At 35.7% G+C, this 14,390-nt stretch overlaps 1 protein-coding gene across 3 annotated transcripts in view; it reads left to right on the top strand.

The window, feature by feature from the left end:
- Positions 1-14,390, top strand: part of Ndst4 (N-deacetylase and N-sulfotransferase 4) — a 277,456-nt gene that overhangs the window by 146,448 nt on the left and 116,618 nt on the right. For all 3 annotated transcript variants that reach the window (XM_020187174.2, XM_074041591.1, XM_074041592.1), the window contains one exon: positions 2,322-2,476. In XM_020187174.2, the coding sequence (XP_020042763.1) occupies positions 2,322-2,476 (155 nt within the window). The remainder of the gene's footprint in view (positions 1-2,321; positions 2,477-14,390) is intronic.

Raw genomic sequence — 14,390 nt, 5'->3', positions numbered from 1 at the left:
CCCAGAAAACTGTAATCTAGGCAGGTAATGTTTTTAAGAATGTGTAAAAACAGATACCAGCTATGGTGATACACACCTGTGATCCCAGCTGCTCAGGAAATAGTGGTAGGAGGTCACAGTTTTAAGGCTGTCTCCAGGCAAAATTGAGAGACCCTACCTGAAAAAATAACCTAAAGGAAAAAAAAGCTAGGGCTGGGGCTTAAGTGGTGGAACACCTGACTATCATGTCTGAAACCCTGAGTTCAAACCACCTTTATCACCAAAAAAGTGTAAAACACATAAGCTAAAAGTGCAGCAAGTAGAAATCAGTTATTATTATAAATGCTCTTTTGTTTAATATCTGCAAATCACAGTATTAAGTGCTATAATAAATTGAGCTCTTTGATTCTTTACTACTACCTTATGACATACATATTATATTCCTGCTTTATTTACTTTTTGGCATTTAAAGGGTTTATTTGGAATCTCATCCATAAACTAAGTGAGTTATTTGCCAGCCATGGAAATGGAAAAGACCACAAAATGCAATTTAGACATAATCTAAGAGTGCAGTACATCATGTTTCAATAAATACAATTCAAAATTGGTAAAGTAAGTGACCAGATTATTTCATGTGAGGTAGTGGACCGTTTTGTGTGTCATGTAATGCAACCAACAACAGCAATTTTAATCATGCAACTGTTCGCCATTGGCAAAATTATAGAATGAATTATTATCAATATCACCAACAACTGGTTTCAACTATTGCAGAACAGATCATTCATATACGGTAGTCACAGGTTAGAATTTCAGAAATAAATTTAAGACTATAATGTTGTCCTATTAATTTCAAAAGAAACAAGCACTGCTAACAGGATAGTTAAAAGTAAGCACATAAAATTTCTCACCAACTTTAACTCCTCCAAAATGTTGTAGATAATTTAGCAATAGTTCAAGTAAGATGTTTTTACAGAGCAGATTTTTAAACCAGGAAACCGAGACTCAGCGAATTTACTCATTTCAGGATTACATAGTTAATTAAGTGGGAAATGGGATTTCCACTCCTAGCATTGCCACCAGGAACAGACTTCCCATTTCGTGGGACTACATCCACGAACAAGGCGGTTGTATAAGACACATAGAATGACCATCCTAAACCTTTAGAAAAGTAGTTAAAATGCATCCCCTTAATTTCAGTAAAAACCATAAAATCAAGAGCACACCTGTAAGACATATGCTATTATGAAAGAATAAACCAAATAAATACACTCGTACTGTAAGGCAAGACTTGTTATTTTACATTACTTATATATTTTAGTACTTAGATGCCAAACAGAAATTGATTATAGTATGATTGATTCAGGATATTCAAATTTTGGTTGAATATCATAAAAATGCACAAAGACTATAAGATTTCATAGAGTGAAAATCTTTTTGGATAGCTACAATATAATGAATTCCCTTGGGAATAAGTCATCTTTTTTTTCTTTTATTTTGCTTTCATGTGTGGCATAACAATATTTTTTCCTATATATTAGGTGTTGCTAACAAATCATTCTAGTAGAAAAAGAGAAACAAATATTACCTTAAGAGTCTGAAATCAAGTGTCTGTTATAAACACTTATAAAAGTTATTATTAAATTTTCATGAAATACTTTTATTAAAATTATAATTTATATACATGCACATGTATATATAGTTAAGTTTAAGATGTAAAGAGGCAAAAGTATTTTTGAAATAGTTTCAAAAAAGGATTTTAAAGAAAGAAAAATATATTTCCACTTGTTAGGTCTAAAAAATGTTATTACAAGTCATTTTAATTTTTGCTTTTGCTTTATATATGACTATTTTGTGCTTTCCACATTTCTTCAATAAATGCATAATATTGTTGTAATCAGAAAAATTCACAAAGTTCAGTGATTAAATTGTACATCAATTTGAGGCATATATGTGGAAAAATTAAAAGAAAAAAGAATTATCATCTCTGATCAAGTTTCCTGCGTGCAGTGAGATAATTTGATACTTTGATAATTTTTAAACAAAAGAATAAACCATTTAAAAGTAGGTCTGCTTTTTATTACCACCAAGTGTTAGCAATTCTAAACATCAGTGATAAAAATACTACCAAAGTCTAAAATAAACATCTGTCTACACCTGGGGCCAACAACTCCCACCACCCCTCATCTCTGATATAATAGACTATTGTCATTTTTTTCTGATTAAGAAAACACATAATTTGATGTGTGTGTCAGTAACATGAAGATTTAAATCAATCTTTCAAAATAACCTTTAAGCTTTTACAAAATTTTCACTGCAGCCATTTTTAACTTTGTATTTTACAGGGACTGAAGAGGAAGATGAAGGGGATGACCTTTTGCTAAGGTCTGTGGATGAGTTTTGGTGGTTTCCACACATGTGGAGTCACATGCAGCCCCACCTCTTCCATAATGAGTCATCTTTAGTTGAGCAGATGATTCTCAACAAAGAATTTGCACTGGTAAGCACATTTTATTGTGGCATTTTTCAAATTTCAAGCTGTAAACTAGAAGTTGTTTGCAAAATCAATTTACTGGATTAAAACCTATAAAAATGAAATGGAACAAAATATCAAAGTGCATCATATGTATTAAGGATACATATTGCTTAGTGATATTTTGTATTAGGTATGTGTGTGCTTTTGCAAGGGTACATGATGTGATGTGTGTGTGTGTGTATCATAGTAATATAAGTAATATGTAGCAATGTATTTTAAAAGTAAGTCATTTTCAGAAAATTGTTATCTCCTGTCTTATTAGAGGATTATTCAAGCATTTATTTAAAAAAGTGAAAAGAGTCCTTCCTCTATTTTATTCCTGGTACAATATAATGAACCTCTCAAAAATCACTTGTGGTAGGAATGACTAAATGGATGGATGAATTGATTCATTAGAACAATGACTCTAGAACAATGCTCAAGCTTTAGCGTGAATCTGTATTTCACTTAGAACACATTCAAAACACAGTCTGCTGGCTCTTGCCCTCATAATTTGTAATTCAGTAGATTTAAAGGCTCTGCACTTAACCAAAAGTTCTCAGATGATATTCAAGATGCTGGAAAGAATCACTCCTCTAGTCCAGGGAATGAAAAACTAAGGGTCCATTGGCCAAATCTGGACTACCGATTGTTTTTATGATCTCTGAACTAAGAAAGGTTGGTTTTTACATTTGCATTTACCTTACAGTCCCATAGACTAAGACATTTCTATTTGGACCACTAACAAGAAAGTCTGACTATCCCTGCTGTAGATGTTAATGAAGCCATGTATCCTTTCAAAATGAAACAAAAGACAGAATTCTTGTCCCCAGAAAAATATCCAAATGCCCATTCTCACATTTTGCATAATAGGGCAAATAAATTATAAAGGTTCTGTGAATCCCTCCAAGACCCTTGGCCTCAGTTAGGAACCCCTGTCATGAACATCAGTAATTCATCTGTCCTGTGTGATTGCTAATATCTTTTACTTTTCAGAAAGTCGTATCTGGAAGTATAACCCTCAAATGAATACTATGATACTTAACAACTGTGCCTAGTTTTCATGTTAATGGGTCCCCTCTCTTTCTACCTATAAATCCAGGGGCAGAGTCAGATCTGCACATAGGATCCTTAGTAGTAAATGTGGATAGCATAAAAAGCAGTTAACATCAGGTACTCAAGCACCAAAATACCTTCCTTGAATCCTGACCTTCTTCAGTTGTTGCTTGATCTTGAACAAATCACTCAGCTTCTCTGTGTCTCAGTTTTCCCAAGTGTAAAAATGAGGACAGTAGAAAGAAGTATGTATACGATTGCTGTGAGGATACAAATAATATTCTTACAGTGCTGTTTGTCATACAGAAAACATTCAATGGGTGTTAATTGACCAATTATGTGTTTCTAAATACAGACAAGTACACAGACATAGCTTTCTTTAAATAGTCAAAAATATTTTGAAATATGGACTTATAAGAAGTTTGTCTTGATTTAACCTTTAAGAAATATGTAATAAATTTCATACTGCTTCATAACATTATAGAAGTGAATTTTCCATTTTCAAAGATAAACTTACCATGAGTGACCATGCTCACTTTTCTCAGTAAGGCTACCTTGAAACTCAAGCATGTTTATCAGTTGACTTAAACCTCTCCCACTCTATACCACCACAGCCTAACTTTTTAAGCTGGGAGGTTATATTTCATAATGGCTGATTTCACCTGTTTGTGTAGTTTATTTTTTAAAAGCCATGCTGAGAGCTCTACGAAAGACTCTGATGTAATTGCTTTGTAATGAAATGTTGAAAGCTATTTAGAGTCCATTCAGAGCAATTACATTTGTTTAGTCAACATGGCTAGAAGCTAGACTTAAACCTGTAAGTGTATCTTGTTAAAAAATCTTATTATGCATTGCCAAGTCAAAATATTACAACTATAATAAAACCTGTTAAATATACATACTGAAATGACATTGAGATTTTCCTTCTAGACTTCAGCTCAATAAAACTCAGGACTTTTCAAACAGTGACATTGAGAAACTCATCTTTCCTGTCAATGTAACAGGACAATATGTGTGCCGTCCAGAGAGCCAAGAAATATGTTTCTTTCTTATTAAATTATTATCTTTCCACATCCAGGTGACACTTTAAAACTGTCAACAGTACCAAGATAGGAGAGGACAGTGGAAAGCACTAAATGAGATATTGGTGGACTACATATTAGTTCTGGCTGCTCATAACAAATTCTAATAAAGTTGGCAACTTATGTAATGTTTTCATGCCTCACTTTTCTTTCTTTCATTCTCTACACTGCAAAGTTTTTAGATAATTAATTTGCTTCAATGCATATGCCAACTGAAAGCACTAGACCAAATAATGCCACCGATCAATTCCAGCTTTAAAAGTCTATGATCACTGACAGCATCAGTCCACAAATTCAAAATGAGTGTCTTGAAATACTCATCTGGCTGCAGTGGTAGCAATTAAGGAAGGAGATTTTCAGAGTAAATGAGCATTGGTATATATGGATAAAAATCACAAGTGTTTAAATGTTTTCTTTTAATTCTCTCATGACATTCCTAACTATTCCTTGGTATAACCTTGGGTGGCAGAGAGATTGTCAATTTCAAAAGCACAGTTATTCTCACATTATCTGCAAAAATGATTCAAATGACATAGCAATAGCTTGATAATCATGTTTAAAAATGGTTAAAAAAAACCAATCTATCAGTATGGCCTTTTTTGTGGGATTTTTCTGAATTCTTTATGGATAGATCATTTTCTCATGTAACAAGTTTACAAGTCATGAGGAGAATAATACATTGCAAGACTGCTTCTTTATCCTTTCACTGTGAATGTGTGTATGTATGTTGGGGCTATACGTATGCAAATACTAAATCCATGAGCAAAACTGAATTCATGGTGAATAAGTATGTGTACATATGCTTAATCTGTGAACCTATGTGCTGGGTGTGCAGGTGTGTGTATATTTTTATGAGTGTTAGTCTAATCATAAGCAAAGTTAACCAAGTTATGGTAGTTACATTATACTTTGAATAATATGGTAATAGTGTAGAGAAAAATATTTTTAAGTTATTTTCCTTTAATGAATCTTAAATCTTTGCTGCCATTCTGTTGCTTGAGCCTGTCAATAAATAGATGCAAAGCTTCAAAGAGGACAAGAGACACGGGCTGAAGAAAACTAGAAACATTGGCCAGCATGAAAGCACATAATAAAGTCACCAAAAATCATTCCTGATTTAATCTACATCTCCAATTCAGTCATAAACCTGAATTATTTATTTTTATACCACAATAGATTTCTGAGATAAATACAAAAGATTGTGTTTTGTTGTTTTAAATTTTATATCCATAGTCATTAAAATTTCCAGCCAGTGGGACTTTTCAGTCCACTGACATTTGTAGACCATAAAATATCCTAGAGAGATAAGGACCAATTTTTGTCTTCAGTGCCAATGTTATGACATCTGAGTACCTTTTTCATAATTAAATACAATATTAATCAAGTGAAAAATGTGATCACACATTCCATCAGCTATGTAGATGCCATATTAGAAAGAAATAAAAGGAATGAGAGAGTGGAATTAGTAGCACAACAAGATGAAACTGGGAGAACTGCTTATCAATGTCTGCAATGTATACATCTTTATAGACTATGCACCATGAAGCTTTGTGCAGTAGAAAAATAAAGATGTCAAAACACTGATGATTACAACCAGTAGGGCATTCAAAGATAGGAAATTAAGCAAAAGCAAGATAAAACTGTGAGCAGATTTATTATTTTTTATAGCAATTCACATGGATCAAACCTTAATAAGACTGTCTTTATACCCAGAAGAGTGAATACACACGCACATGAAGAATTTGATTTAAATCATAATAATAATTATAAACCTGAAGCATCAAAGCATAGAGACCAAGGAAATTGTGCAACATATGACAATTTGGATGAACCTTGAGGACATTATTATAAGTTAAATATGTCAGTCAGAAAAAGACAAATATTATATGATACCTTATTGGTATCTAAAATACTCAAATTCAAAAAATTTGAGGTATAATTGTGGTTTCTAGGGCTGGAAGGAAGGTAAAATTGGATGTTTATGCTATCAAGATGAATAAACTCTAGAGATCTGCAATATAATACTGTGCTTACAGTCAACCATGATTGGTTTTACATTTAAAAATTTGTCAAGAAAGAGATTTCGTGTTTAAGAATTTTACCACAATAAAATAAAAAGATGAACATTTTTAGCGATTTCTTTAGCTCTTAAGTGATACTGTGGCATACATACCATTCAGTACAAATGTATGTGCAATTTACCTCAGAAATGGAATGCTTTCGTTATCTATTGCTTCATAATCAATTATCTCAAACTAAGAGATCTAAAACACACATAAATTATGTGACAGTCTATTGAAGTCAGGAAGTTGAGTTGGTATGGTTGGAGAGTAGAGATTTAACAGAATCCTGCATGCCAGAATCTCTTATGTGACTTCAATTATGGTGTCAGCTAAGGTGACAGTCATTTTGAGGCTTACCTGGAGGGAAGACCTGCTGCTAAACTCACATGGTTGTTGGCAAGATTCAATTCTTCACAGCTATGAGATTGATTAAGGGCTTCAATTCCCCACCAGCTGTTGTCTAGCCCTGAATTCCTTGCCATGTGTTTTCTCCAGAGGGCTTATTTCAACATGGCATCATCAGGTCTAGTGCTCTGAGAAAGGGAATGAGAGATTCATAATCTAACATCAGAAGTGCTATCCTATCACTTTTCTCATACACTAGTCATGAGAAGCTTTTCACCTGGACCAGCTCATGCTGAAGGGAAGGGAAATTAAGAAAGTGAAAACCAGGAGTTAGAGATCATTGGAAGCCATTATAATAGCTGCCAATCACATCTAACTAGAAATAAGAAATATAGTCTTTCATTAGTTTGAACAATATTTGAATATAAACTAAAATCTCATCTTTATCCTCAGATTTAATGCCAATTATATTATTTCAAGTCAAAGATATTAGATTCATCTAATACTTTTGCTCTCATCCACTCCATTGCCTCTACTTGAGAGTGTGTTTGGAACTGTAATATTTGTACCACCATCTTCTTAATCTAAGTTACCATTGCATCATTTTTAGAAGTTATTTTATATAGATATTTTATAGATAGATCATTCCCCTTTATCCCCCTTTCCCCCATTCCTGGAATAGTTCAGCAGCTCTCATTTCCATTTTCATACATGAGTACATAATATGTCCACCATGTTCACCTCCCACACCCTTTCCTTATATCCTCCCCGTCCCTTGTAAAATAAAGTGTAAACCATTAGTTTTTACTATAATCACAGATTGGTTGAAACGTCACCACAATTTTAAAACATTTTTTTCATCTCTAAAAAGTGATCCATACCCATGAACAATTCCTCTACATTTCTCCCAAAACCCCAACTCTAGGAAATAATTAATGTATTTTATCTTTTTTTTTTGCAGCACTGGGGTTTGAACTCAGGGCCTCAAGCTTGCTAGGCAGATGCTCTTACACTTGATCCACTCCACCAACCCTTATTAATGTACATTTTGTTGTTATAAATTTGGTTATTTTGACATTTGATGTAAATGGAATCATACAATATATGATCTTTGGTGACTGGATTTCCCTTTATTTAAGACATTGTTTTCAAGTTTCCTATATGTTGTATCACTTATCAGTGCTTTGTCCATTTTATTGATAAATAATATTCTTTTAGGATTGTATCACATTTTATTTATCCATTCATCAGTTAACAGACATTATTTCTACTTTTTGGCTTTTATTACAATATTGCTATGAACATTCATGCACAATTGTCTGTGTGGACACATGTCCTCATTGCTCTTTACTACCTGCCAAGGAATAGAACTGCTAGATCATACAAAAGTCTGTGTTGAACTGTGAGGAGCTGCTGCACTGTTCCAACAGTTTCCGTACCATTTTATATCCCCACCAGTAGTGCAGGAGAGCTCCACTTGCTACACATTCTCATCAACCTTGTTATTTCCCTTTTATATTACACCATACTAATAGGTGTAAATTGATTCTTCATTTTCAAGATTATTTTGGCTATTCTATATCCTTTGAATTACCAAATTAATTTTAGGATCAGTTTATTAGTTTCTGTATTAACAGTCAACAGGAATTTTGACAGCAATAGTACTTTATCTGTAGATCAATTTGGAGATAAATGTCATCTAAACACTATTAAGTCTTCTGGCCTATGAACATAATAGACTTTATCTCTTCATTTAGGTTTTCTTAATTTTCAAAATTAAAATATTTATATTTTATAATTGTCAGAGTCTCTATTTCATGTTTCTTTCATTAAACATATTCCTAAATATTTTATTCTTTTTGATGTTATTATAAATGGAAGAATTTCTTCTTCCCATCCCATCTCTAAGCTGAGTATTGAACCCAGAACCTTATTCAGTTGAGTATATTTACCATGAAAGGTACTGGACTCATTACATACTTTTTGGGGTCTATTTAGTTGATTGTATTGTCTTTTCTTTTTTTCTCTTGATATAGTATATTGCACCAATTGCTTTCTAGATGTCAAACCAACTTTACATTCCTGGGATAATTCTCACTTGGTTATGATGTATAATTCTTTTTATACATTGCTAACTTTTTATTAGTAGTACTTTGTAGAGTACTTTGTATCTACAGTCATGTACTGCATGACAATATTTTGATTAATGACCGACTGCATATACAATGGTGGGCCCATAAGATTATATCACCAAGTGATATTGCAGCTTGTGCAAGTACTCTCTATTATGTGTGCATAGCAATGAAATCACCCAAAAACACATTTCTGGAGACATACACTCATCATTAAGCAATGCATTGCTACTTATTCATGGGATACTGACATGTAGATCTCTTTAATTATATTTGTGTCTGATTTTGTTGTCAGGGCAATACTCACCTCAGATATTTTTTGGGATAATTTGTTAATTATTAGCACCAGTTCAGCCTCACATTTTTTTTAGAGCTCACCAGCTAAGCTACTTTGCCCTAGCTTTTCTTTGTGAGAATTTTAAAAATTATTATGTAAATTAATTTATTTGTTATAAATCAATTCATTGCCTATTTCCATTTAAGTCAGTTTCAGTAGTTCATGGCTTCATATAAATTTATCTATTGCATCATACTTATCTACATTTGATAGAACAAAGTGTTCAAAATATTCCCTTGATGCTTTTTATTTTTATAAGGTCAGTAGTGTTGTCTCTATTTTTATTCCTGACTTTACCAATTTAAGCCTTCTTCATTTATTTATTTTCTCGTTCAGCCTTTCTAAAGATTTGTCAAGTTAGCTGATCTTTTCAAATAACAAATGGCTTATTGATTTTTTTCTATTGCTTTCTGTTCTGTATTTTGTTAATTTCTGTTCTAAACAATGGAATTGATAACCCTCCAATGCTGAAAACAGACACACAAGAGACAGAAAATCTTAACAAGGCAATTTTCTCTTGATCAAGAGGGTGCAAGCATGTGCTCACTCCAGCTAAGCAAACATGTAAACACAAAATGGCTGACAGTGGCAGTGGCTCCTCCTTATTTCCCTGATGCAGTTGTACCTGCCCCTCACTTGGGATTTGTCCAGGTCAAAGGTTCACAATCTTTCCTGATTGACTAAAAGGCTTGGGAAATGGGTTAGGGTATATAGTTTGGCAGGCAATGGAGTTGTACAGGAATCCAGAAGAAGAAGCAAAGACCCTTTAAGCATGCAAGTCACCTAAGATGGCAACCTGAGGAATTTTTAAGTAATCTAAGAGGGTAACAAATTCTTTGATAGAAAAGATCATTTTTCTTACAATTTCCCCCTCTTTTAATTTAAATTCTTTTCTTCAAACTCATTTAGCAGCTGTTGGTTCTCATATTCTTGTGTTTCTAATAGAAACAAGTTATTTTGTAGGGCTGTATTAGTCTTCAGACACAAAGAATTTTGCAGCATCCTGCTAAAATTAAAACTCTACCACTATGATCAAGGAGGTTAAGATTGAGGTCAGCCAGCCCTTCCATCTCCCAACCCAATTTCCATTAAGTCAGTGAAGGGATCATTTATTTATACCTGAGTTTTCAGCTAGCTTGTTAGATAGGGTAGTTAATCCCTGTGGGGCCTTAGTGGTAGTTCCATCAGGGGCTGTATTATTTGATATATACGTGCAACATGAAACTCCAATCATTATACAAACTCCTCCCTTTTTGGGCAACATCATGTCTAATGCGAGCCTGTTCTCCCAAGCCATCTGGCTAGTTGGTCCCAATTGCTCTGCTATTCCTTTGATGGCATCTCTGGTATAGTTAACAAACCTTTGTTGGTTACAATAAATATGATTAATCCAATTGAGATTTTTATTTATAGTGGACCACCAGAAGAATACTGATTCAAATCCTGCTTCAATTTGATTTCTGGCTTTAAATTCATTTGGCACCCTCTAGGAATCCCAATGGCATCAATGTAAACATGGGGATCAAAGAAGCCTCTGCAGCTGCCTGCAGCGTCTATGTCTATGTCTCTCCTTTTTCTAAGTGTTGTGGCATGGGCTGGGGATCTAAATGCTAGGATGAAAGGGATTGCCAACTGCACCAAAGCACAGGTGCCTGCCCAGTTACCTAGAAGAGTCTCAAATAAAAGTCCTCCACAGTACTACCAGACATCAGCTCTGCCCACGAAAAGTGTGGACTGGTTTCTGAAGCTGTTGAAGGACTGGCTTTCACTGCATCCCATCAGGTTTCCCACATTTGTCAATCATCCCCCTGGTGAGACATGGGGTATAATTGACGTCTAGGGTGCGTGTCCTAATAGTCCTCAGGGCTGACCCATAGGACCTCTGACCTCTAGGAACAGCAATGATAGCATCTGGCAGGATTCGTTGCTCCAAGCCTTGGCATCCTGAAACAGAGCCAACAGGCAATAGAGTCCATCTGGGTCTGAGGACCATCCTAATGAAAACAGAACCACCTGAGACTCTGGTCTCCTAGTAGTACAAACATAGCAATCACTCTTATTTAATGTACAGACAGCATTTTATCCATTCATCCAAGCATTTGTAGCCCTGTACCCAATTTCAATAGCCACAGTTTGTCTTAGGTCCTTGACTTCTACTACAGCTACCTGAGTTCAATTGTTGTACAAACATGGAGGTAACGTTGGAGTGGAGGTAGAACTGGGTGCCACCTAGGAGGGGTTGGGAGCTAGATGGAGCTTAAAGGCACCTAACATGTCTTTTCCTGAGACATCTGCCCCAACCCATATCTACAAAATATAGGTGGTTCTTGTATCATATTCCAAAGGCTTTCTGTGGATAATCTAAGTGGGTTACATTGTTTATCTTTACAAGTAGGAGAGGGGTGTATCTGAAACAGCAGTAATTTTGACTGTAGTCTGTTAAAAGACTGTTGATTGGTCTAGGTGGTAGAAATTAGAGTCTTTCCAGTGCCCTGGGGTCTGATCCAGCCCTTAGGATTGTCATAAAAGGGAGGAGTGTATCCTTTATACCCAGTGTTTCACCCCACATCCATCCACTCTGGACAGATACCAGCTTCCTTGTGGGTTCCTGGATGGAGCACATGTAAAAGGAATATCGTTGGAGCTGGAGTTGGGACATAAGGCCTCCACAAGGAAGGAGCTGGCATGCATCAAATTCAACAGTTAAGGGAAAAATACTGTGAGTTACACTAAAAATAAGCATAACATTTCCCAAATGAAAGGGAAAGAATATTTTAGCTACTGTCTTTTTAAAGTCACTTTGGAATTGCCTGGATGTGAGAGCACAGCCCATTGTTCCTTCTGATCGGGTGAGAGCACCTTCTTTACCCATGTGTGATGAGTCCATCCCCACTCTGTGGTCTGGACAGCTGTCTCCATGGTCAGTAGGACCAGGAAGGGTCCATTCCAATAGGGCTCAAGCTTATTTTCTTTCCAGGTCTTGATTAGCACATAATTGCCAGGCTGGTGTGGGTGAACAGGAAAGTCAAGTGGAGGAGACTGTGCTAACAATTTTTTTCCTAAGACAAAGTAAAGTAGAGGACAATCCAAGTATATAATTTTGGGGAAATAGTCTTTGGTTTCAAAGGAAGGTACATCAGTAACAGAGATAAGGTAAGGAAGCATTTCATAGGGGGAGAGGCCAATGCCCTTCCAAGGGGCTGCCCTAATTCTGAGTAGTGCTGTGGAAAGACATTTAGTCCAAGGTAATCTGGTCTCTAAAATGAATTTAGTCAGTTGGTTTTTAAGAGTTTGATTCATTCTTTCAACTCTTCCTTAGGTAGGTGGATGCCAGGGAGTATGATATTCCTGTTTGATCTCTAGAGCCTTCATAAATTCCTTAAGGACATTGGCAATAAAATGACTCCCACCATCTGAGTCTATATTTTCTATAACCCCAAACCTTAGGATTCTGTTTTCTAGTAACAACCTAAGACATCCTTCTGATACTTGTTTGGCTAGTGTATAGATCCCTGTATACCCATAGGCTCGCAAAACTGCATGACACATGGCTTGGGGTCCCCAATGGCTCCCCTAATGGAGATAGTTAAGGAGTCCTCTCATTAGGGGCTTTCAGATCATTTCCCTACCATCAGGAAAAACCCATTTTCCCTGTTCAGTCCTGACTGCCCCAAGTTTTTTTTTTTTTGTTTTGTTTTTTTTTAGTTGTTCTTCCTCAGAGGTGGTAAAGATAGGGGTGATGTGAGGAGTAGGGAGGTGCGGAATGAGACAAAAGACTGGAGCCTCAGAGGTGAGACCAAACTGTTTTGTTGTCTCATCTGCAAAAGAATTTCCATGAATCTCAAAGTTTACCCCTTTTTGGTGACCTGGCACATGGCTATCTCTTCAGGTAGTTTTAGGCTGTCTCATATTTGTTGAAGTAATTCCCCATGTACCAAGTCTTGGCCCTTGTTATTGATTAAGCCCCGTTTCATCCACATTTTTCCAAAGGTGTGGACCACACCAAATGCATATTTTGAATCAGTGTATATGGTCCCTTCTTTGTCATTTAAGTGTTTTAAGGCCTGATTTAAGGCAAACAATTTGCAAGTCCATGCTGACCAATTGTTAGGGAGTTGGTCAGATTCTATTACAGTCATGGTCTCCCTGTCTACTGTAGAATATCCATTATCCCTTTTTCCTCTCTATTACCAGAGAGGATCTATCCACAAAGAAAGGTCTGGAAAGGAGTTTCTTTGAGGTCTGGCCTCACTTTTGTGTAACATTCAATAATAGCTAAACATTTATGTTCGGTGGCTCCTCCCTCCTGCCTTCCTGCCAAGAAAGTGGCTGGATTCAGGGCCTCATCGGAAGGTAAAGTTAGTTCATCCCTTTCTAGCAAGATAGCCTCATACTTTAGGATCCTGGACTCCATCAGCCATCTACCTACCTTCTGATTTAAGATTGTCCTAACTTGATGGGGAGTGCTAATAACTAGACTTCCCCCAAAGATGATTTTTCTACTTTCTTCAGTTAGAAGGGCTGTAGCTACTACTACCTGAATGTGCTCAGGCCAACCTCAGGTGCCAGGATCTAGGAATTTAGATAAGAAGGCCACAGTTGATGTTGACTCCCATGTTTTGGGGTTAGCACCCTGAGGACAATTCCCTTATTTACATGTGAACCGATTCCTAATCAGGTCATTAGATCTCTTCCAAATAGGTTGGTACCTGCCTCAGAGACTAGGAGAAATTATATCTTAGTGGTCCTGTCTTGGAAATAAACATCTGTTTCTTGTAATATTTTAACTGAAATGCTTCTCCCTTTACCACAGAAATTAGTATCCTCTCCAGGGAATAGATTAAGCCCTTGGGCAGAAGACAGAGGGAGGATCTGGAAGCACCT

This window comes from Castor canadensis, chromosome 9 (genome assembly GCF_047511655.1).
Source record: "Castor canadensis chromosome 9, mCasCan1.hap1v2, whole genome shotgun sequence".
Taxonomy (NCBI): Eukaryota; Metazoa; Chordata; class Mammalia; order Rodentia; family Castoridae; genus Castor; species Castor canadensis.
This window is presented reverse-complemented; position numbering and strand designations above follow the sequence as displayed.